The sequence below is a fragment of the Aphelocoma coerulescens genome, chromosome 28 (assembly GCF_041296385.1).
Source record: "Aphelocoma coerulescens isolate FSJ_1873_10779 chromosome 28, UR_Acoe_1.0, whole genome shotgun sequence".
Classification (NCBI taxonomy): domain Eukaryota; kingdom Metazoa; phylum Chordata; class Aves; order Passeriformes; family Corvidae; genus Aphelocoma; species Aphelocoma coerulescens.
The window spans coordinates 2305628-2330058 of NC_091041.1; the positions used below are offsets into that span (position 1 = coordinate 2305628).

Sequence of the window (24431 nt, forward strand, 5' to 3'; positions counted from 1 at the left end):
CAGACACGGCCGGGAAAGGCCAGAATTGCGCGGGGAGCCCAGCTCGGGGAAACGGGGCCAGGGGCAGCTGAAAACCTGTCTGGAAGGACACCGAGCACCAGCCCCTCCGGTGGCCTAAAACCGGCTCACGTTGTCTCTTCATTCCATCTTCCTCACCCTCCTTTCCCCTTTCCCTTTCCGTTTCCCCTTTCCCTTTCCATTCTCCATTTCTCCTTTCCATTTTCCATTTTCCCTTTGCGTTTTCCATTTTCCATTTCAATTTACCCTTTCCCTTTCCTTCTTTCCTTCTTTCCTTCCTTCCTTTCTTCCTTTTTTTCCTCCTCCACCGCTGCTGTCAGGGCCCTGCAGCACCGTGTGTCGCCCCGAGAGTGTCCCTGTCAGCTCCCCTCCCCGTGCCAAGGCGACCTCCCCCTTCCCGAGGCAGTGCCAGCCCAGGGGCAGGGGAAAGGTGGTGATGGGGGCACACGCGTGGGGAAACCCGGGGCTGCGGGAACAGGATACTTGGTGTAGGCAGGGACAGCCGGGCCCTTGGGAGCGGCACGGGGTGGAGAACGGGGCAGGCAGCGGCGGAAGGGGGGAGAGGCACATCCAGGGGCGGCTGGCACAGCCAGATGTGTGCACGGGGAGGGGGCTGGGCTCAGCCAGATGTGCGGGGGCGCAGGTGGGCACTCGCCACCTGCAGCGCTTCCGGACGCGAGCTGGGTACCGGGTGCGGCGGGGCGGGCGTGACAGCCGGTGCGGGGAGGGTCATCCCGGTGGCAAGGGATCACCCCGGGGCGGCGGTGTCACCGCGGCGCGGGGGGAAGGTGACCCCGGCGGGGCTCCGGGCGAGGGCGCGGCGCGACCCCGCGCTCCCCGCGCCCGTCCCGCCCCCGCCCCCGGCGGCACCGGGAGAGGTGCGGGGGGGGGGGGGGCTCGGTCCGGCGGGGGGGCGGGGCGGGGCGGCGCTGACGTCACGCCGCGGGCCAGAGCGAGGCTGCCGGGAGCCGGCGGCCGAGGCTCCGCAGCCGCCCCGCACCGAGCCCCGCGCCCCGCGCACAGCCCCGCGCACGGCCCCGCGCCCCGAGCCCCGCGCCCGGCAGGGCGGGCGGCGGGCGCACCATGCCGGCCTGACCGCGGGGCGCGGACATCGATCCCCGGGCGCGGAGTCTGAATTAATCCGGGCAGCCGGCGCGGGGAGGGGGGGCGGCGGTGGAGGAGGAGGAGGAGGCGGCGGCGGCGGCGGCGGCGGGGGGGTGGGGGAGGAAGGCAGCGAGCGAGCGGGCGAGGCAGCGGCAGAGCCCGGCGGCCACCATGGAGCTGGCGATGGAGAACCTGGGCAGCCTGCACGGCGTCCCGCACTCGCAGCCCGCCGAGCTGCTGAGCCCCGCGCACGGGCGGCAGAGCTCGCACCGCAACCTGGTGCCGCACGGCCGGCCTGCCATGGTCTCGGGCATGGCCTCCATCCTGGAGGGGGGCGACTACCGCGGCGAGCACAGCCTGGGAGCCCCGCTGCACCCCGCCATGAGCATGTCCTGCGAGTCGCCCTCCGGCATGAGCCTGAGCAGCACCTACACCACGCTGACTCCCCTGCAGCACCTGCCGCCCATCTCCACCGTCTCGGAGAAGTTCCACCACCCGCACCACCACCACCACCACCACCACCCGCACCAGCGCCTGGCCGGCAACGTCAGCGGCAGCTTCACCCTCATGCGCGACGAGCGGAGCTTGGCCTCCATGGGCAACCTCTACAGCCACTACCCCAAGGACATGCCGGCCATGGGGCAGCCCCTGTCGCCGCTGCCCAACGGGCTGGGTAGCCTCCACAACGCCCAGCAGCCGCTGGCCCCCTACGGCCCCGCCGGCCACTTGCCCAACGAGAAGATGCTCTCGCCCAACGGCTTCGACTCGCACGCCGCGATGCTGTCCCGGGGCGAGGAGCACCTGGCGCGGGGGCTGGCGGCGCCCAGCTCGGCCATGATGCCGCCGCTCAACGGGATGCACCCGCACGGCCACCCGCACGGCCAGCCCGGCGCCTCGCTGCTGGGCGAGCGGGAGCGCCCGGCGCCCGGCCCCGGCTCCCAGCCCGGCGGCTCCGGGCAGGTGGAGGAGATCAACACCAAGGAGGTGGCCCAGCGGATCACGGCCGAGCTGAAGCGGTACAGCATCCCGCAGGCCATCTTCGCACAGAGGATCTTGTGCCGCTCCCAGGGGACCCTCTCGGACCTGCTGAGGAACCCCAAGCCCTGGAGTAAGCTCAAGTCCGGCCGGGAGACTTTCCGCAGGATGTGGAAATGGTTGCAGGAGCCGGAATTTCAGAGGATGTCGGCGCTCAGACTGGCAGGTAGGACACGGCACGGCACGGCTCGGGCCGCCCGCCCCGCACCTCCGGGCGGGTGGGTCAGCGGGTGCTGCGAACACGCGTGGGAACCCTCGGGGGTTCCGGGGTTGCCAACTGGGGCCGAGCTCGGGCGAGTGTTACCGACCCGGTTTGTAACCTTAAGACCAAAGGGAAGGGATTTAGATTAAAGGTGAGTTACACCTAAGGCGACCTCCCGCCTCCCTGGGCCTGCTGCTGCCCGCGAGAGACGCGGGATCGAGGGTGGAGGGAGCCGAGAGGTGCCCGCCTCTCGCCGCCGCACGTCCGCCTGCCTCGGGGATTTCCCTCTCGGTGCCGCCGAACGGGCCCCTTGGCGCTGGGATATCCTGGAACTCCTCCGCGGTCGGTTCGGCCGCCCCCGCTCGGTACCGGGGCCGCGCTCAGGGGAATCTCCGGGCCATCCCGCCGGGGCTGCGGGACCGGGGCCGCGCTCCGCTCCCTCCAGGCACCGGCTGCCCTCGGCAGAAGGAACGCGACCCGCCTGCCCCGTGTCTCCGGTTCCCAGCTGGGTTGAGGTCCCGCAGCGCCATTCCCCGAGGTCTCGGGCCGGCGCTGGGCCGAGGCTTTCCGGGAGAAACGCGGGTTTCTGTGCCGAGGGTGGGCGGGGGTCACGGGGAAAAGGGCCGGAGGGTAGGACAGGGGGGACAGCGGCGAGCGGGGACGTGCCTGGGGCTCCCCGCCAGCCCCGGCACAGAGCCGCTCCCCCCGGAAACGACCGGAGCTCTTGGCTCCGCGGGGCCGAGCCGTGGCGGAGAAAACACGCGTTAGTGATTTTTAATTTATTTTTTAAGAAATCCGAGCTCCCCGTGGGGACGGACAAAGCCAGCGACGAGGACCCGCCGTTATTTATGGGGAAGAGCAGCGTTCATATGTATTTAGTGTAATTCAGTTGCTCTTTAATTAGGGCAGGGTAGTGGCATCTTTTAGTTCCAGTCGATGCCCTATTGAAAAGCAGTTAATAGAATGCAAATTGTTCCTGGCTTTACAAGGTTCTGGTAAATAAAGATTTAAACACTGCCGCGATCGGCCGTTTAATGCCCCCGTTGTTGGGGCTAATTGAGCAGCGGGCTTGGGCTTCTGGCTCGCCAGAAATAATAATTAATAATTCAAAAATAATAATAGCAATAATAATTAAAATTAACCGTGATGGTGATGATAAAAAGGCGGCCGCAGCTGGGGGAAGCTCGGGGGGAACCCTGTTCTCGGACTGCCTCGAGAGGTCCTTGTCCCCGGCCCGGGTCAGGGTTCCTTGTCCCTGAACCGGCTCGGAGGGTCCCTGTCCCTGCTATCACCTCTTTGCTCCTCTCGCCGCCGTGGGAGGTTTATTCTCCCCAAAATGATTTTTCTTCCCCGGCGCCGCTTTCCCCGGCGCCAGGGCCGCCATGTCCCCATTATTTACGGGAATTAACCCCCCAGATTTCCGGGGAAACGGGGTTTGCTCATTTGCTCTCTGTGAAAACAGGAAAAAAAAAACCCCATCAACCACCAACCCAACCTCCGGTCACGAATCCGCCCGTGGATCCGCACCTCGCTCCCCACGCGGGCCCGGGCCGCCCCACGCCGCTCGCGGAGGGGCTCGGCCGAGCTGCCCCCCCGGTCCTGCCGCTTTGTTCCCGGCCCCGATCCCTGCTGGGTCCCGCTTTCGTTTCGCTCCTGCCACCCTCTCGCCCACCCGAACTCGGCCGTGGGGTCCGTCCCAGCCCCTCGGGCTCGGCCCCGGCCCGGCTGCCCCGAGCAGCGGCGTCTGGGGGAAGGGGTCGCGCTGGGGGGAGCCGGACCCGAGCCCCCCGATCGATGCAGGTGAATCCCCAGCCCGGCCCAGCCCGAGGCCTCGGGTTGACTCCGCTCGTTCTTTCCGGCTGCCCCGCGCTGGGGGCCCGGAGGGGTCCGGATGATTGCAACCTTCGCCCCCCGCAAGCAGGGAAGGGACCTGGGAAGCGAGCGGAATTTTTCCTTCCCGGTAAAAGGAAAAAAGTGTTCTACGTGGGGCACGGCCGGGGCAAGGACTGGTACTGGTTCTGATCCTATTCCTGGTCCTGTCCTGGTTCTATTCCTATTTCTCTTTCTGGTCCTATTCCTCGTCCTGGTCCTGGTTCTATTCCTATTCCTATTTCTGATTCTATTCCTGGTCTTGGTCCTGGTTCTGGTCCCGGTCCTATTCTTATTCCTATTCCTTTTTTTTTGTTCCTATTTTTGAACCCGGCCTGGTCCTGGTCCTGGTCCCGGTCCCGGTCCGGGGCCGCCCGGCCGTAGGAGACCATCTGATGGATTAGTCCGAGTCAGTGAGCCGCGGATCGATGACCACGCCGGGCCCCTAGAAATGGCACCCGCCGCTTTTCTCCTCTTTCCACCCCAGTTCCCCCCATCCCGCCGCCCCTCCGCAGATGAACCATTAATTATTCAGCTGGGAGACGAGGGGGCTGCAGCTCCCGCCGCCCCGGGCTCCCTCCGGCCCCGCTCGCCCCAAGGGGCTCCACAAAAGAGGAGGGGTCCCACGGAGAAACATCTGGGCAGCAGCTGGCGGTGCCCAGCCCGTCCCCCCGGGCCATTCATCTCTGCGACTCCCAGTCGCGGCCGCAGACCCCCGGGCCCGCTCCAGATTCATCTCCACAAACTTCGTGACCACCCCACGAGGCCTGCGAGGGCTCGTGGGTGTCGGAGAGCTCCCACCGTGGCACTTTTGGGGGTCCCCGCACGGGTCTGACACCCCCACCCGCTAAACCCCGGACCCTCGTGCCCTGGGGGAGGAAAAGGCATCGGCTTCTTCCCCGTGGGATGATGAGGAATCGGGCGCGTTCCTGCGCTTCCACCCCCGCGTGTCCGCGGAGGGCAGTGGGTGCCTTCCCACCCCGCGTGTCCCTGGGTGCCCTCCAACCTCGCGTGGCCGTGGGTGCGCTCCCATCCCAGCGCCCCCGACATGGGAACCCCTTCCCCGCCACGGATTTATTCCGGCGCTCAGGACCAGGAAATTCGCTCGTGAATATTTTTCGGGAGGACGACAACACCGCTGTGTCCCTTTCTCGACAAGGCGCTCCCCGCTCGCCGTCTTCTTCCATCCCTTACTCGAAGGGGCGTTCGGGGGATCCCTCCTCCCGTGGTTTTCCCCGCGGCTGTGCGTGGAATTCACCCCGCGGGTGGGGTACGGCTGGCCTGGGCAGCCCTCGGAGCCGGGCAGTTCCTCCCGCTTTTACATTCGCTTCCCCTTTTCCTTCTCCCACCTTTTTATTTTTCCGTCAGCACTTCCACCCTTCACCCCCCACCCCCGTTTTTTCGTTCTCCATTTTAATTTTTTTGTTTTAAATTGGTTTTGTTCGTTTCGTTTGGTTTTTCTTTTTCTTTCTTTCTCTTTCTTTCTTTCTTTCTTTCTTTCTTTCTTTCTTTCTTTCTTTCTTTCTTTCTTTCTTTCTTTCTTTCTTTCTTTCTCTTTCTTTCTTTCTTTCTTTCTTTCTTTCTTTCTTTCTTTCTTTCTTTCTTTCTTTCTTTCTTTCTTTCTTTCTTTCTCTTTCTTTCTTTCTTTCTTTCTTTCTTTCTTTCTTTCTTTCTTTCTCTTTCTTTCCTCTTAATTTTTCCTTCCTTCTTTTTGCCTTCCATTTTTCCTTTCTTTTTCTTTTTTCCTTTCTTTTTCTTTCTTCCTTTCTTCTCCTTTCTTTTTTAATTCTTCCTCTCCTTCAGTGAATTCCTTCCCCGAACATATCTCCTCCGCAGCACAAACCGTCGTTATTCAACACAAACCCCAAAACCACCCCAAAACTGCGAACACGACCGCGGGGCTGGGCCGAAACTAATGCCCGAGAGCTTTGACAACACCAATAATTAATGTCACTAATTAATACCGCGAACTAATACCCAGACTTGCTAGAAAAAGGAACAAGATGGCGCTGAATAAAACCTCGGGAAATATAGATATATATTTAATTTTTTTTCACGAGTTTTGTTTTAATTTCAGCCTCTTTCAAACGACTTTGGCCCAACGACGGCTTCTCCCGGCCCGCGGCCACCGGGCACCGGGGCAGCTCCGGGCGATCCCGGCCCCGGGCCCCGACCCCGGCCCGGCTCCGGCCCGGGAGAGCGGCGGAAAACCGCGGACGGTTTCGCTGCTTTCGATCCGCGCGTGGCCGCAGGCGAAGGGGAAAAGGCGCCGCAGCCGCGGGAGCTTTGCAGGACCGGGAGCGAATGGGTTTTGTCGCCGTAAAATGGGCGAAAACGAGAGTTTGGGGGTCCCGGCTCCCAGCGGCTTCTCCCGACCCGGGAGGGCTGCCCACGCCGGGACTCCGAGAAAGATTCGGGAAAGGTGGCAAAGCTTTGTCCCCGTTGGGAAGAAGAAGAAGAAAAAAAAGTGTGGGTTTTAATTTTGGTTTGGATTATATTTTTTTAAAAAACTTGAATTTCTTGATTTTTTCCCCTTAAATTACTATTTTATCTTGCTATACTTTTTTTTAGCGCGTTAATAGAGTTGGAACGAGATGAGCTTTAAGATCCCTTCCGATCCAACCCGTTCTGGGATCCCATGAATAAGAGGCGACTTCCTCCGCCGGTGCGGAGCCGCCCGCACGGAGCAGCCACCGCCGGCGTGCCCGCTCCGCACCCTGCACCGTGTCCCGCACCTCCTCGTGTCTCTCACTGCCTGAACCCCACGTCCCGCGCCTCCCCGCACCCCTCCGTGCTCCGCACCCGCGCCCCGCACCGCGCCCCGCACCGCGCCGCCGCCTTATCAGCGCGGCGGGGCCGCCTCGCTCCGCCCGCGGCTGTTTTTCTGTTTGCTCCCGATCTGCGCGTCAGAAGGGGCCAATAAACCTCCCGCAGGTTAAACATTAAATGGGGTTCCTTCCCCCCACCCCGCAGGAAATAACCTCCCCTCTCCGCGGGGTGCCGGCTCCCACCCACCCGCGCCCGCGGGGTTCTGCTCCCCCGAACGCTGCTCCCCAAATCCCCCACGGGCTCTGCACATCGGCCCAGCCCCGGGGGCCGCACCTGGGGCTTTTCTTGCTGCCTCCTTTTTTCTTTTTTTTTTTTTTGGGTTCACATTTTGGGTGGGTTTTTGTTGGGTTTATCTTTTTCTGGGTGTACAACACGGGGGTGATAATTTTTTTCCTTGTCCTGTCAATCGCCACTGAAACCATAAGGGAGAGATAACAGAGAAGAGAAAACTCTCGGAGTGACCTTTGAATCAATTTGAAAAACCTCATTTAACTGATAAGTCTTGAAAGGCCCAGAACTAATTTGAAAATACATCTATTAAAATCTCATTGCCGCTGCCTGGGAGCTGCTGGGAAGGGTGTGCGAGGCGACTTCCCGGGGTCGGGGGAGCCGGGAGAGCAGGTTTAAGCCCTGGTCAACAAAGAGATTGCAGAGCTGACTGCAAAATGATGGGGCTTAGACCAGGAGAAAAATAAGAATATTAAAAGAAAAGGGGTTTTTCTCTCCCAGCTGGTGGGGAAAGAGGAGATTTACAGCATTTTCCTGCCATAACCAGGCACGGAGTCTGGGATCGCAGACAGAATATTGGATTTTTTTTTTTTTTTTTCTTCCCTTCACAAAACAAATCCAATATTTTCTCATTCTGCTCAGAGGCAGCTGCAGGGCCGGGGAGCCTGTGGCTCTGGGAGGGCATCCGTGCCCCACTGAGGAGCTGAGGAAGAAGCTCTGTGCTCCCATCACTTCATTTTCTGCCCAGCTTCCTTGGTGCCAAAAGAGCAGAGGAGGAAGAGGGATGGTGAAGGCAGGAGAAGACCAGAGGCAGGGCCCAGGCTCCTGTTTTCCTGCCTTGGGAATGTCCTGCCTTGCCCTGGGCATCACCTGGGTGTAAAGGGAACACAAATCCCCGCAGAAACCTCCTGGCACAGGGGGCTCCTGGTGTGAGCCCGTGGCAGGCTTGGAGCAGGGTGGTGATGGTTGACTGGAAACACAAACACAAAAATAAGATTTAAAATGAAATAAACTCCATCAGAGCCTGGTTTGAATGAACTGAGGCTTGGCAGCTCGGTGGGGGTGTGGAAATCCAACTGTGCTCCTGCTCCAGACCTTGGGGTGCAATTTAGGACGCTGCTGCCTTAGGAAGGGCCGCATTCCCTGCGGGAATTGCTGCCTCCCCGGCTGGGACAGAGCTGGAGCCGTCACCCCCCAGCCCCAGCACTTCGCTGCCTGGGGAGGAAGAGTCTCCTGAGGTTCCCTGAGGTTTCCTGGGAAGGTTCAGGCAGAGGGAGGCCGGCACCCTGAGCAGGAACGGAGGCATTGGGCAGCTTTGATCTGCCCTCACCCCATATCCACATTCCCCGCATGGCTCTGGCCGTGGGTTCTTTTCTGGATTTGAGCTGAGATGTCCAAATTCCTGTAGCTTAGCATGAAGCTGAGGCTTAAAGGAACCCAGGATGAGTCCCATTAACCCAGGAGGTGTGCCATCAACCCGGGATGTGTCCCATCAACCTGGGATATGGTCTGATCCAGCTGAGATGTGCACTTGGCCGTGGCCCTACTCCTGCACAGCACCAAGGGCAGCGCAGAGAGGTTGGGGCCAGCCAACTGGCCCAAATGGGAAAGTTGGAGGCCAAAATTTTCCCCTCCAGCCCATCCATCCTCATCCAGAAGCGATGGGAGTGATGCAGGGCGGCGCTGGGGCGGGGAGGTGCTGGCGAGCAGCAGCTTTTGGCAGCCGAGTGTGTTTAATCCTGGCTCCGTGCAGGACCGGGGCCATCGAGCGGCAAAATTTGCTGATTTAATGGAAATTCAAAAATCTCGTTAATACCTCGAATGATACAGGGTGATCTCTGCATCCAGCAGGACGTAAACCAAGTCGGTCTTGGACGGGAGAAATGGATTTTTAAAACATTTGGGGTTGTTAAAAAATAGCGAAGGAAAAAGGTGGCGTGGATTCTCTGGTGCTGGAAGGAGGGACCAGGGTATTTGAAAAATAAAGACCCGATAATAAATTTGAGAGATGTTTGTATGGGCATGGGTAAGATTTCAAGAATGACCTTAATAACTCAATCTTAGCATATTTATATATATTTATATATTCCATTAGGGACCTGCACCACTGCTCTAAACACTGGTGCTTTCTGTAGTGCAAGGCGAGGAGGTTCAGAAGTGATTCAAGAGGGATTCCATGGGGTTCAGGGTGGTTTATGGCTGGAGAAGTTGGGGTTCGAGGTGTTTCACGGGTGGTGAAGTCAACGCTTTGCCCACAGCCCCGCACGGGTGGGATGCAGGGACGGTGGGCTGAGGTGGGCAGGGCTGCAGGTTGCTCGTGTTCCTTGTATTGCTCGTCTTCACTTTGGGATCTGGGAAACCTTATCACCCCTGGCAGACTCAGGGTGGCTCAGCTCTGCCCAGCCTCGGAGGAGGAGATGAAAAATCTCTGTGTGGAGCAGGAGGGGAAAGCAGGGGCTGCTGTGGGGAGGCTGGGACTGGCTGTATTCCCCTTGCTTGCGGAGAAGGGAGGAAAATCCCAACATCTGGACAAAAAAAAAAAAAAAGAGGGAAGAGCAAATTGCAGCTTTTTCTGCTGCTGCTGCCATGGCCAGGGGTACCAAGTCCGCTGTGCTGAGCTCAGGGCTCAGCAGGACGAGGAGCAAGGGGAGCTGCTGGTCTCCCATCGAGGCTGGAGGAGAACAGAGGTCTCCTGCTGTAGGAATGAATCCAGGGAGCCCTAAACACTGGGGCTTGCAGGGCTGGGTGCGCTGAGGGCGCTCGGAGTGTGGCACAGCTCTGAGGGCACTGCTGGCAACCCAACGCATCAGGCTTGGCTGTCAGGGACCCTCTAAAACCCCCAAATGGACCAACAGCAGGGCAAACACCTCGGGCCACAGCGATCCTCAAAGGTGCTGGTGTCCCCAGGGAGTGCCCACAGCGGTGCCCAGCCCCAGTCTGGGGAAGCCAAGGGCCATGGCAAGGTTGGCTTGGGCCACTGGGAAATGTCCCAAAGCCTCCCCACACCAAGTGCCACCACGTGGAAGCGACACCAGCTGTGACGTGGCCACGGACTGAGAGGCCGAGCATCCACAACCCCCTCGTGCCTCAGTTTCCCCGGGAAGCAGTGGGGATGGGGGGGCTTTGGCAGCGTGGGGCAGAGCTCTGGCAGCGCCGGGTTATCAAATCCGAGGAACTCGGGGATGCCACGGAGCCTTTCAGCCGGGAGATAAGGCCCCTCCGTGGGAGTCACGCTCCTCCCGGCCGATAACGAGCAGGTAATGAGCGAAGTCTCTCCATTAGGGATAAAATTGCAAATGCACCGGGAGCTGCTGACGGGCGATAGCATCAGGGGCTGACAGAGATCTCAGCGGCTCCGGGGAAGCTGCTCCCACTGCGGAGCAGCGCAGACCCCGGCACAGGGCCGGGGAATGCAGTGGCAGCATCCCATCCCTGCAATTTTCCCACAGATCTGGCCCTACTCTGCATTTTCCCCCATTTTCCTTGTTTGCCCTGACGTGGTGTCCCCCAGATAAATTCCAGCTCGGGATGGGGGATGGATCCCACTGGGTTTTCCTCTGTGGATGGAGCAGCACCTGGCCCAGTTTGGCTGGAATGGGATGCTCAATGATGCCAAGGCTTCCAAAGCCTTCCCAGAATGGGGGGTCCCTTCCCCATCTCCCCCCCAGCTCGCAGGGGGAGGTGGGATGCTGACACTGCCCTGCCAGGCTTCGGAGTCACCCCAAGGCCTCTGGAAATGGATCCCCTGGATCAATGCCTGATGTTAACTCTCTTTTTGGGGCCAAACTGCAGGATTTTGGTGACATTTCTCAAGCAGAAGGCAGTGAATCCCTACCCTGGTATTCCCAAGGGAGCTCCTCTACTGGATTCCTGCTGGACCACCCAAGGCCACTCGCTCACTTGCCCACACACACGGGCAGCCAGAAAGAACAGAAATTGAAAAATAAATCATCAAAATCAGGGCATTTCTTTGAGAAAAGCTGATTCCAAACTGGCTCACTTTTCCTGCAGAAAATCTGAAAGCATCTCCCCAAAACCTTTTCAACCCCAAATTGGTGATTCCTCTGCCTCCAAAACCTCCAAGAAAAACCCAGATTGTTTATTTGCTCTGGTTTTTGTCACTGTGGCACGGTGGTTGCCCCACTGTGGGTACCTGGAGGTGAGCCAGGTTCTTCATCCTTGGGGGGTCCATAACCCCCCTGGAAAAGGGACCTTGAGGGGACATTTAGGGCATTGGGGGCGTTCAGATGCCCCCCTCAGCCTTGTACCCCAGCACTTTTTCAGGGTCTGTGGAGGGTTTGTGCTTCCTCTGGGTGATGGATTCATTCCGGTGCTCCCGGAGCCCAGCCCGGGTACCCCGGGGGTGCTGCTGGTGGGAGGGGGCAGCCCCTGGCAGTGTCACTGTCACCTGGCAGAGCCCCTGGCAGTGTCACTGTCACCTGGCAGAGCCCCCGGGAGCGTCTCCTGTTGTGCCAGAGCGGGAGAAAAGAGGCAGGATTGGAAAGGGGGACGGAAGGTGGGGAACAAAGGGGCTGCTGGCGTTGGGCTTGGGCAGAGCTGTGGCACCCGGTGGGTGCTCTCGCTCCCTCCTCGCCTCCCTTTGCTCTTCCTCCTCCTTGTTTTCTGCTCCTTTTACCTTTTTGCTTTTTTTCTTTACCTTTTCTTTTTCTCCTCCCCCCTCCTTTCTTTCCTTTCCCCTTTTCATTTATTTCCCTTTTTCCTTTTCCTTTTTCTTTCCCCTTTTCCTATCTTTCTCTTTTTCTTTTCCTTATGTTTCTCTTTTCTTTTATCTTTTTTCTTATTTATTTTTCTTCCCGCTTTTCTTTCTTCTTCTGCATCTCCTCCTCCTTTTCCTCTTCTTCCTTCTCTCTCTCTTCCTTCACTTCATTCTCATTCCTCTTGCCTCATTCTCTCTTTTTCCCTTTTCCCCCTTTCCCTCTCCCATTTTACCCCCCAACCCCTTTCCCAGCCACTTTCCAAGAGAAACCATTCTCTTTAACCTCTCCTAAGCCCCTTCCCTGAGCTGTGCTGTCACATCCCACCGTCCCACCTTTGGGGGGAAGCCCTGGGGACGGGCAGCTCCCTCCCGGGGAATAGGGCGGGGAATAGGGCAGGGAATAGGGCAGGGAATAGGGCAGCTCCTCCGGGGTGAATCCCCCCTTCCCGCAGCCCTCCCTGCAAACCTGCCCGCGAGCTCCCGCCGGTCACGTCGCCATCAAAGTGATGTGCCAGCAATATCCAACACGCAGTTAAAGCCACTCGTGGGAGTTTCAATAAAATCGACCGGGCAGGATCAATGGGCTGCGCTGGCCCCATCCCCACACGGAATGGGGCGGGGGGCAGGAAAAACACCCAGGGCTGCGAAATGGGGGCGGTGGGAGGGGGGAGCTGATTACAAATCTATCCCATCCTTGCCGTGATTAATTGCTGCTTTACCAGAAGGAACAGCGCGGGGTGGGGGTCATTTTTAAAGGTAACGTTGAGGAGGGAGTTTCTCTGCTGTCTTTGGAGGGAAGGAGGCAAAAGCCCTTTCTCCCGTGGGGTTCCCTCCCGGCAGGATGGGGCCGGGAGCAGCTCCCCGAGGGCACGAACTGGTCATTCAGCCTTCAGCAGCGATTTGGGAATTGGGAAGAGCCCTTCCCCGCCACGCAGGGCAAGCTGAACCCCATCCAGCGAGGATCACTGGTGTCCCTGTTGTAGAGCTGGCTCAGCTCCCAGCCAGGACCAGCTTGATGGACCAGCGGTGTCCAGTTCTGGCTGCCCCTCACCCTAAAACACCCCTAAGCAGCCCCTTCACCCCACACCGGGACTTTGAAAGGGCTCTGCGCCCTCCCCAGCGCTCAGGGGGTCTCGGTCCTGCCCTGCCCTCCCCGGAGATGCCCAGCTCAAATTAAAACATCATCCATCGTTACAGTGGCAGCGCATAATCCCGGGCAGATCAGTGCAATTACTGCGGGAAATGCCTTGGGAGCTGAACTAATAACGCCGGGCCGGTGTATTAAGAGTCACTGGCTTAGCGCCGGCCACGCCACAGCGGCCCACGAGCGTGGGAGGACGGCCGGGGACACCCCGGGGGCACAGGGGTGGTGCCTGGGTGGGGGTTTTGGGGTGGTTTTCCTGCCCCCCTCCCCATATGCGTGGAGCAGTTGTGGGGTTGGGATGGGGAGGCGCTGGGCAGTGATGGGACAGTGGTGGGACACGGTGGAGGGTGACTGGAGCAGCTGTGGGGCAGGGATGGGGCAGGGATGGGCACTGATGGGATAATGATGGGCAGCGATGGGCAGTGATGGGGCACTGGGGCAGCAATGGGCAGTGATGGGGCAGCAATGGGCAGTGCTGGGGCAGTGTTGGGGCAGCAATGGGCAGTGATGGAGCACTGGGGCAATGATGGGCAGTGATGGGCAATGATGGGCAGTGCTGGGGCAGTGTTGGGGCAGCAATGGGCAGTGATGGGGCAGCGATGGGCAATGATGGAGCACTGGGGCAATGATGGGCAGTGATGGGCAATGATGGGCAGTGCTGGGGCAGTGCTGGGGCAGCGATGGGGCAGAGATGGGGCAGCGATGGAGCACTGGGGCAATGATGGGCAGTGCTGGGCAGTGATGGGCAGTGCTGGGGCAATGACAGAGCTTCCTTGCCCCGCCGTCCTCCCCCCCGGGACGCGAGTGGACCGCTCCGTCCCGTGTGCGCGGAGCGGCCGGACCGGCCCATCGCGCTGAGCGTGAGGGGGGGAAGGGTCGGTCCATTGGGCAGCGGGGGGGCGTGGCGGGCTGTACCACTGCACCGCCCCGGGGGGGAGGGCGCCCGGCCATCCGCAGGGGGGCGCCAGCGCGGCGGGGACGGCCCAACGTGGCTGCGGGGGGCGGAACAAACCATTCCCGGCGGCGGGGGGGGGTCGGGCAGGACCAACGCTCCGAAATGGCGGGGGGGGCGGGCTGGGACCCCCCCTCACCCTCAGCCCGGGAGGAGCCGGCATCACCCTGGGCCGGAGTGGTGAGGGGAACACACCTGAGGGGCCACACCGGGCAGCAGAATGCGGTTTTGTCCCCACAAAATTCCAGAGCGGTTTGGGTTGGAGGGACCTTAAAGCCCACCCAGTGCCACCCCTGCCATGGGCAGGGACACCTCCCACTGTCCCAGGCTGCTCCAAGCCCCAATGTCCAGCCTGGCCTTGGACACTGCCAGGGATCCAGGGGCAGCCCCAGCTGCTCTGGGCACCCTGTGCCAGGGCCTGCCCACCCTCCCAGGGAACAATTCCTGATTCCCAATCTCCCATCCAGCCCTGCCCTCTGGCACTGGGAAGCCATTCCCTGGGTCCTGTCCCTCCATGCCTTGTCCCCAGTCCCTCTGCAGCTCTGCTGGAGCCCCTTTAGGCCCTGCAAGGGGCTCTGAGCTCTCCCTGGAGCCTTCTCCTCTCCAGGTGAGCACCCCCAGCTCTCCCAGCCTGGCTCCAGAGCAGAGGGGCTCCAGCCCTTGGGGCATCTCCGTGGCCTCCTCTGGAGTGGCTCCAGCAGCTCCACGTGCTCCTGCTGTTGTTCCCCAGGGCTGGGGCAGCTCTGCAGGTGGGGTCTCAGCTGAGCGGGGCAGAGGGGCAGAATCCCCCCTCCCCTGCTGCCCACGCTGGGGGCTCAGCCCAGCACAGGGGGGGTTTCTGGGCTCAGTGCCCATGGCCGGGGCAGGTTGGGCCTCTCACCCACCAACACCCCCAAGTCCTTCTCCCCAGGGCTGCTCTCCCTGAGTTCATCCCCCAGGCTGTGCTCAGGGCCCTGCTTGCTGTGTGGAGGTCGGGCTGGGCACCTGCCAGCCGTCCTGGCTCTGTGCTGGGTGGGAACACCTGGGATTTGGGGTCACATCAGAGCCGGGCTGTGACATGGGCTGATAGAGGGCTGCGAACTGCCTGGAGAGCCTGGGGGCCTCCTGGAGAGGGGCCTCACACCTTGGAAGGGCTCCAGTCTGGATCTCCTTCCTGCTGGAGCTCAGGGATAACCCGGAGCAGCCAATGTCCCTGTGCAGACCATCCTGCCCACCTTCAGAGCGTCCTGGAGACACAATCCTTGGACACCCCACCCTGAGGATTACAGACTGCCCTGGTTTTCCCTGCACCGCAGAGGAAGAAATCCAGCAGCCCACTGAGAAGTGACTCGGCCAAGCCCCAAGGGACCTTCCCATCTCACACCCGGGACCAAATTTAATCAGGAAATGCAGGAAACTCTCGGGTTTTTTCCCCCCACTGCCTTTTCCCTCTCTCCAGCACACATTCTGTGGCTGATGATGGCTCTGGGCCCTCCCGGACACCACCTCTGCTGAGACCAGCTCAGGACTAACACACGCTCCGATGAAAGATGTGTCATTGACGCTGAATTTGTTCATTGTCCCTGCTCAGAGTTCCAGGTCCAGGAGCAGCTGGAGGCAGGGACAGGCTGGTGGGAATCCCTGATGCCGAAGGGAGATCCTTGCTGCTGCTTTCCTGCGTGAAGGGGCGAGGACAGAGGGCAGGCAATGCCACGAGTGTCACAGGGATGCCACCCCGGGACAAGGCTCCTTGTCCAGCATTACCTCGTTCTCACAGAATGGCAGAATCCTGGAATATCCTGAGCTGGAAGGGACCCTCAGGGATCATCAGTGCAGCCCCTGCCCCTGCACAGACACCCCAACAACCCCACCCTGGGCATCCCTGAGAGCGCTGTCCAAACGCTCCTGCAGCTCTGGCAGCCTCGGGGCCGGGACCATTCCCTGGGGAGCCTGGGCAGTGCCCAGCAGCCTCGGGGGGAAGAACCTTTCCCTAATGTCTGACCCAACACCAGCCTCCCCTGAAGCTGTGACACAAATCAAACCCCAAACTCCCCTTCCCCCCCCCCCCCCCAGATTCCGTAGCTGGGTCTTTTGCGCCAACGCTGAGCCCAAGTAAGTCCCACTGATTCCAAGGAAAACTTATTTCAGGGGATGGAGGTTTTCCAGCCGCACCCCCACCTCATCCCCTCCGCACTGCCATCCCTCCGGGCGCTGCCGGCTGCTGCCTGACTCCGGCACTTCATTAGCACCAATTTGCTCCCGTCACGTTAAGTGGTGCTGACTCGGAGAGAGGAGTGAGGAGAGCGGAGCAGCCTCGAGCACTCCCAGGGCTCCCGTGTCCGGCCCTGCCTCACACCAGCAGCTGGGCCGGTCCCCGGCAGCAGCTCCCGATGGCCGTGGGCTCCACTGGAACAATGAAAGCAGCAGATCCTGGTCCAACGAAAGGCCTGGAAAGGGAGGAAATAGGACGAATGGGGGGAAGCGACTTCCCAGCAGAGCCATGAGCTGATCCCGGCTCCCCTGGGTGATGGGGAGGGCCCGGCGGGGCACCGGGTCTGCCTTTACAAAGGTGGCTGGAAAAGCAAGTGGAAAATGAAACCCCCGCAGAAAGGACATGCTTTTAACAACAAACTCACCTCTTTAAGTCATGTGAAACCATTTCGGTGTCCCTGAGAGGGGTTTGGTGCCAGAACAGCTCACCTGGAAAGGACAAGAATAAAAGCAGGGCAAATGTGGAGGGATGGAGCCAAGCACAGCTGCAGCAGCCACAGCTCCTTTGTATCCCTTCAGCCGCCCTCAGACCAGACAAACTCGTCTGCTTCAGTGCTGCGAAAGCTGAAAATGCTGCCCGTGGAAGAACAGGCCAAGCTTGAGAAGTGCAGGAGAGGAAATGAGGTGTCCTGAGGGCTCTTCTGCGTGTTGGGGCGGCTCTGGTGATCCCAAATTGGAAAGAGACGGGACCCCCCCCATCTCGGGAAGGAGGACGGAAGGCTTGTGCTTTCCTCTCCCCTCCTGTCCCTCCAGGTGCCAACCCCTGGGAGCCCCGGGGCTGTGGGCAATGTGTGGGGTGGTCGGTGTGGGCGGCTGGCAGAGCCTCGCAGCCCCGTCCGGGTGGATCAGAGCTGCTCCCTGCGATGAGCCACCGAAACCCTCGGCGTGGGAAGGGCAGGGAAGCGAAGGGAAGTGCAGGCGGCAGCGCTTTGCCTCATCTCATCTCGTCTCATCTCATCTCATCTCGTCTCATCTCATCTCCTCGTTTGCAGCGTTCAGAGGAAGATTTAATTTGCTGGGCTCGGGGAAGCGGCTCCCCCTGCAGCGCTGGCTGCATACCAATGACCAGGGGCTCTCCTCGTCCTCCCCGGGCTGCCAGGGACAGCAGCGGGGAAGCCTGGCCCCACCGAGGCGGGGACACGTGGCACGGGGACACGTGTGGGGCTGGCAGCTAGGGCTGGGCCGTGCCATTCCTACCCAGCCGGGCTGGGAGGCTCTGCAGAGGCATCGCAGCTCCTGACCGCCTCTCTCGGACTCTGAACGGCCTCTGAGCTCTTTTTTTTCACTGCAGAGTGGCTCAGATGCTGTTGGGACCATGGCACCCAAAATTCCCAAGTTTTGGAGCCCAGAAGGTGGTTTTTTTTATCATGTGCTGCTGAAAACAGGGGGATCCCAGGAATGGGCACTGCAGGGCAGGCTCTGCTCAGGTCATTCTGTGGTTGACCTCACATCTGTGTGTTCGTCTGTGTTTGGAACCAAATGGGGTTTCAGCAAAAAAAAAAAAAAAAAAAAAAGAAAGGCAAAAAGAAAGTTGAAGTTTGTTTTTTTGAGCGCTTTTCCTTTGTTCTGTACTGCTCTGCCTGTCCTGTCAGCATCGTGTCCTCCCAGCTGGAGAAAATCTGAATTTCTGCTTGTGACAAATTTCGTTGGGCTCTTTTCCTACAGTGCAAAGAGAAGTGAAACCAAGCTCTCAGAGCTGCCCCAGCACCCCAGCACTGTGCACCAAAGGGGTTCTGGTTTGGAGATAAAGCTCCCTGATGTCTGCTCCAGGCTCTGCTCCAGCTCTGGGGGAGCAGATGCCCTGAGGTTCACTCCGACCCTTTGTGAGGCACTGGGCTCACCCCATTTGCTGGGAGCTGGAGCTCCCAGAACCTTCCAGAACAGCAGGGTGGGGGCTGAACCAGTAACACCCAGCCCCCTTCTCTGGGAAGGGGAGTGACATCACAGAACCATGGAATTGTTAAGGCTGGAAAAGACCTCTTAGATCAAGTCCAACCATCAACACAGCACCACTCCCATGTTCCCCACTAAAACAGGCCCCCAGGTGCCACATCCGCAGGTTTTTTGAACACTTCCGGGGATGGTGACTCCACCATTTCCCTGGGCACCCTATGCCAGGGCTGGGCAACCTTTCCCATGAAGAAATTTTCCTTAATATCCAATCTAAACCTTCTCTGGTGCAACTTGAGGTCATTTCCTCCTATCATTTGTTATTTGGGAGAAGAGACCGAACCCCACCTGGCTACACTCTCCTTTCAGATCCCTCTGCCCCTTCAAGGAGAGGAGGAAACTGAGGCAGTCCAGGGGCTGGACCCGTCTTGAAGGCATGGAGAGAAGGCAGCTTTGCTCAGGCCCATTTCCCACCCGGTGCCCAGCAGTGGCATCAGCTCATCCCACCTTTGCCCCAGGTGAAACCTCTCCCAACCTGGCCAACCACATCCAGGTTCCCCCTCTCCATCCCTTCCTCCACCTCCCTCTGAGCCCATAAATGCTCCTCGGTCCCCCTTCCACCCCTGGGAGATGATTTGACAAGGAGAAAAAGAGAGAAACTGGTGGTTTTTGTGAGGTTTTTTTTCTCCCCTAACCTTGCTTACAGCCAGCGCACCGGCTCTGAAAGCCCCTGGCTGTCTTTTGTGATTTCAACAAATCACCAGCACTTAAGCAAAGTGGGCAGAAAATTACAGGTTGTATTGCAAGTGAATGGAGAGGGAGAGCACGCTGGGGCCGAAAAACAGAGGTTTGCGGGTGTAATAGAGCAAGCAGGGACTGGCAGGCTGCGGAAGCCTGCAAAGCCATCAGGTATTAGTTAAATGCTTAGCGGGGTTCACGCTGCGAGGCATAATCACAGCTCCTGAGCAGCAGCCATTTGATTGTCTCTATTATGTCCCCTCTGAAATGATTTGGGAGATGTTTCGCTCGGAGCTGTCAAGGTTAAGTCAAGGAAAACGCGCTCCCTCTGACATGAGGCTCCCGGGAGGCAGAAACCCTCGGCAGAGTCCTCGGGGGAGGAGGGTGGGACGCCTCTGCTTCTGGAGCTCTTTCCTCCTGCTTTCCCTGCCCGAGGTTCCTCCTTGTCTTTGCTCCCTGCGGTTTTCCCACAGCCAGGTCAGAGCTGCCTTAGGGATGGGATTGTTTGGATTGTGTGCCTGGCGTGTGGCAGGATCCGTGCTGTCACCCCGTCCCACTGCGTCTGGCCTCCCCTCCTTGTGACTTCTGGGCTCCTTGGTTGGGTTTGGAGGGTGTGAAATGAGCTGGGGAGAGGTGGAGGGAGGAGGAAACCCCCATTGTGGGTGAGCCCAACCCATTATTGGCCAACAGAGCATCCCCCAGCCATGGGAGACCTCAATCCATCTCTGCCATGGTTGGTCCTGGTACTGCCAGGGTCCTCTGTGCCACAGGAGGAGCAGGACGAGCCCAGGAATAAATCCTGCAGAGGCAGGGCTGGAAATGTCCCCATCCCCACCAACCACAGCTGAGCCCAGAGAGCCGGGAAGGACATGATGGAAAAACAACATTAAGCCAAGGTTGGGTTGTTTGGATCTTAGGACTTGGGGGAAAAAGGGATTTTGAAGCACAAAGAAAACACCTCACCCATGGCTGATCTGGGTGGGAGTCAGAGCCGTGCCCCTGGCTGCCCCTCGTCCCTGGCTGCCTGCGGGGACATGGGGACGGCCACCGCCAGCCTGCCTGGGAAAGCAGCGCCCAGGGGATGGGGAATGGGAAAAAGATCCTCCGTTGAGGGGTTGATGGCTGCCGTAAATAGATCTGAGCAGCGTCCCCATCGATCGCTGCTGTGCGGAGCTGTAATTAGATTGAGCTGGGGGAGAGGGGTGTTGGGCTGCGTCAGCAGAAAGGGAAATTAATAAATAAACAAACGAGCACAGGAAATGTGGGATGCGGCCGCCGGCGGCAGAGCAGGCCAAAAATAACCCAAAATACCAGGGGGCTCAGGGGTGGGGAGGGGGATGTCACCTGTGCCTGAGCAATGGCACCGGTTTTGCTGCAGGAGCCCAGTTTCACCAGCAAGGCCCTGATGGTTTGTGTTTGCCTCGGAGCTCGGGGTTGTTATGGGAGCCTGGGTTGTAACAATCCCTCCTAAAAATGGGATGGGGGTTGGAATGTGAGGCTGGAAAGCTGAAAGGCTGAATCTCGGGCTGGCGGCCCAGCACTGGGGTGGGAATGGGTGCCAGCAGGCAGGAGAGCAAGAGGACAAGATGGATTGCCGGGGTGACAGCTGGGTCACATCCACAGGTCCCGTGGGGATGTGGGGGACATTCCAAGTGCCATCCTACAGAGCAAAAGCCCTGTGGATGGAGTGTGAGGAGCCCACCATGGACACAGGAGGAGCTGAGTGTGCCACGAGTGCCGGGAGGGTGTGGGGAGGGTGGGTGAGGGGCACAAGTGTGGGGGGAATTTTTCTGTTCATTGTTTGGCTTGGGGGGGAAGTTTGGGGAGGGTCTTTTTTTTTTAAATTCATGTCTGGGGAAAAAAAAGTCAAATTTTCTATAAAGGCTTTTTTTGTTTGTTCTTTTTGCAAGCATCTGATGGTCATAGGGTAGGTTTCCACATTCTCTGCTGGCTGTTTGAGTAAGGTACCCCTGGGACAGGGTCCCCTGGCATCACTCAGAGTGTCCCTTTGCAGCCAAACCTGCCCGGGGGGGAGAAGGGGAGGGGAAGATTCTCCACTGGCTGTACCAGGGGCGGGTGATTTGGACAGAGAGTGGTTGGTTGTGTCCAGCTTGGTGCCTCCCGTCCCCTACCCCAGTGGGAGCAGAACTGGTGGCTTCCAGCACCACGTGGGGACAGGGCCAGGAGCGAGCCCAGCAGCTGGGACACAGAGCTAAATCTGCTGGATAAACTGTCTGCTCCACTGAGCTGCAGATTTGCCCAGCTCTGGGTGGAAGGGGTGGACATCATCCTTCTCTCTCAGTTCGAGGTGATGTGGAGAGGGCTTGTAGGGGCGGCCAGCTGAGGAACTACAGGACGAGGAGCTGGCTTGTGTTCTAGTGAGAAAGAAATGACTCCAAACACCCTCCCACTCCTCCTAGGCTGCACACGGCCGCCCCTTGGGCTGTGGAGGTGTGTTGGGAGAGCAGGAAGGTGTTCAGCCCACGGGGAATACCTGCCCTGTGCTGCCCCATCCCTGCAGCGTTTCTGCCTTGGCCTCCAGCCCCTCCAGGCTCTGTGCTCAGAGCATGGAACTTGCTTTGACCCCTCCAGGCCTGAGAGAAGCCAGCTGAAATCTTCCACCCAGACAGTGAATGTCTCAAGGGACCTGTGCCCTCCCTGCAAAATCCTCCAGAAGATCTGAACCGAGAAATCCCAAAGGCTGAAAACTGCTGCTGCCCCGGGCAAGAGCAGGACTTCCCCTGGCCCACGGTTTGCTCACTCTTTTCGGAGCTTCCTGGGAGGAAATGCTTTGTTCCCAGCCGTGTAGGGTCAGATCCATGCCCTGCCTTGCCTGTGGCATCACAGGTTCCTGCAGTTCCGTGTCTGGTTGAGTCCTGAGGAGCCAAGTCCGTGAGCACCCACATCAAACCTCGACAGCTTCAGGGCCGGCCCTGCTTTGAGCAGGAACTGGATGGGGCACCTGCACCATTCTGTAGTTTTCTAGGAAAACACCATAGCAAAGGTCCCCTTGCCCTACCTCTTCCACCAACAGTGTGCTTGATATCCCCACAATTAAAATTCATTTATTTCTTTACTTAACTCATTCCCCCCTCTGCCCTCATGTAGTGGGGTGGGGTCAGGGGGGCTTTCCTGGCTCTCGCTGTCCTTCCCCACATGACATCCCCTCTGTGCTGACCTTTGGCTTGGGCCAAACCTGTAGGGAAGGCTTTTAATTCGATGCTGACAAATGTGCCTGAGGATCTGGTAGCAAAGGCACACAGGGGAGACAGAATTTCCTGTGACTCAGGCAGGAAAACCCCTTCCCAGAGCAGGTGCATCCATGGTCGGTCCTTCCAAGCTGGTGCTGTGGGATGTGGAGGCTGCAGAGTGACCTTTCCATAATGTCCCTGTCCCCGGCTCTTCCCTGCACTTCCGAGCTGGCAGCTTGGGGTGGCCAAGAGACACCAGGTCCCTGAGTCCTCCAGGGAGACCCACAGAGGTGATGAGGAGGCGAGTGAGGCCGTGCCGAGGGAGGCCGATGGATTTGGGGATGGATCCCGGTAGCCAGTCTCTGTGAGCAGAGCAGTCCAGGGCTTTCCTCAGTCTCTAGTCCCAGGGTCAGCTGCAGATGCTGACACTTCTCCTGGCCTTCCCCATGGCTTTTGTCACACTGGTGTCACAAGAGGCCACTGTCCCATCTCAGCAGGAGCTCAGGCACACAGGGAGGAAGAGGAGGGAGAGGTGGGACACGAGCCAGCAAGTTTCCTGGAGGGAAGGGCCTGGATTTCGGGAGGCAGCCAGGCAGCCTGCACGCGGGCCAGGGTGGGGAGCCCCAGTTAACAGCCCTGTTCTCTCTTTTGAACGTCTCCAGCTTGCAAACGCAAGGAGCAGGAGCAGCAGAAGGACCGGAGCCTGCAGCCCAAGAAGCAGCGCCTGGTCTTCACGGACCTGCAGCGCCGCACCCTGATCGCCATCTTCAAGGAGAACAAGCGCCCGTCCAAGGAGATGCAGATGACCATCTCCCAGCAGCTGGGCCTGGAGCTCAACACCGTCAGCAACTTCTTCATGAACGCCCGCCGGCGGTGCATGAACCGCTGGCAGGAGGAGCCAGGCGCCAACCCCGGGGTCCCCTCGTCGTCTACAAGCACTTTCTCCAAAGCATGATGTCCCCCAGCCCTCCCTGCCCCTTCCTGGATGTCCCCCCTCATGACAAAGCCAACCCCAGACTCACACGCATGGCCTGACCGGGGTGGGTGCTTTTGGGGTGGGTCCATCAGCCTCCCAAACCCTCAGCCGGGTGTCACCCATGGGCATGGGCCTCGGGCCACCTCCTGCTGCCACCTTGTGCTGCCACATCCTGCCAGCTCGTGGAGCAGGGACAGGGTTTGTGACCAGCTCCGTCTCCAGAAGGGCTCAGAGGAAACCCTTGTGGAGCAAGGGGTGGCGTGGGATGGAGGGAGGGAGAGAGGCTCTGTTTGGAAGGAAGCATCCCTGGTCCCTGGGGATCACCGAGCCTTGTCTTCACCTGCCCACGAAGGTTTTGGGGGAGAGGGGCCCATCCTGACCTCTCACCCAACCTTGATCTCTGTCACAGCCATCCTTACAGCTCCCACAGGGGAGGGGTAAAGGTGGGGGTGACACAAGGAGCGCTGTCATGGGCTGGGTTCTGGCACAACCCCGCTGGACCAGGGCCAAACCTGCCACGGTTCAAAGCGGGCTGAGCAGGGAAAGTGCTCCTGGTGTGCCTGGAGGCCTCCCGGGCTGCTGCCAGGGCTGTGATTGCTGCAGGTTTTCCCCTGCTGAGGTGCAGTGGCTTCCCCAAGGCAGCCAGACCCTCTGTGCCATCTCCCCGTGGCACTTCTGTCCCTTGAGGGTTTTGGAAACCTGGCTGAGGACATTCCTGCAGCCCTCGTATCCTCTATGGGCACCTTCCTCTGATCCCCCCGGGACCCTCCCAGGAGCACCCACACCCCAGGCCCCTCACGCACTCACAGCCCTCGACCCACGAGAGCACCCCGGCCCCAGATCCCTCCCGGAGAAGCTCCACGGCGAAGGAGTCCCCTCCTGCCTCCACGGACCCGAGCACCCCCGTCCCGAGGGGACCCCAGCTGCTCCGCGCCGCCTGGCGCCCCAGCAGGTCAGAGAAGCACATTTTAGCTACAGAAATCGGGTATTTAAAAATAACAATTGTTCGAAAGGAGACGGGAGGAGAGACTTGGAGAGAAGGATCTGATCTTTCCTGGTGACTGGCTCCACCTTTCACCTGTGGATTTCTGGTTCACTTTTCGGCTGAGGAATGGACACAGACAAAGCAGATTTGTTGGCTTTGCGTCTCGTCCCATCCGCCCCTCGACACACACTCTTGTCCCTTCCCATCCCCCCTCTTCATCTCTGTTACCAAAGAAATTACAAAACCAAAAACCCAACGACAACAACCAAAAAAAAATTCCCTCCTGGGAACCAACGTCGGTGC

At 59.5% G+C, this 24431-nt stretch overlaps 1 protein-coding gene across 2 annotated transcripts; it reads left to right on the forward strand.

Annotated features, from left to right (window-relative positions):
- The first annotated feature begins 1187 nt into the window (after nt 1-1187).
- ONECUT3 (one cut homeobox 3) lies at nt 1188-23122 on the forward strand. 2 transcript variants are annotated; one of them, XM_068997119.1, is made up of 3 exons: nt 1188-1213; nt 1410-2323; nt 22830-23122. In XM_068997119.1, exons 2-3 carry the CDS (start codon nt 1423-1425, stop codon nt 23120-23122), a joined length of 1194 nt encoding a protein of 397 aa, XP_068853220.1. In that variant the 5' UTR covers nt 1188-1213; nt 1410-1422. The 2 variants fall into 2 exon arrangements, with proteins under 2 accessions (XP_068853220.1, XP_068853219.1); XM_068997118.1 differs by lacking the exon at nt 1188-1213 and having other exon boundaries at nt 1294-2323.
- Nucleotides 23123-24431: the final 1309 nt, after the last annotated feature.

Bases quoted from the DNA above. Each gene is read 5' to 3' on its own strand.
- ONECUT3 (XM_068997118.1), top strand. From the start codon at position 1,294: ATGGAGCTGGCGATGGAGAACCTGGGCAGCCTGCACGGCGTCCCGCAC. The intron at 2,324-22,829 runs GTAGGACACGGC...GAACGTCTCCAG, and splicing joins GTCGGCGCTCAGACTGGCAG to CTTGCAAACGCAAGGAGCAG.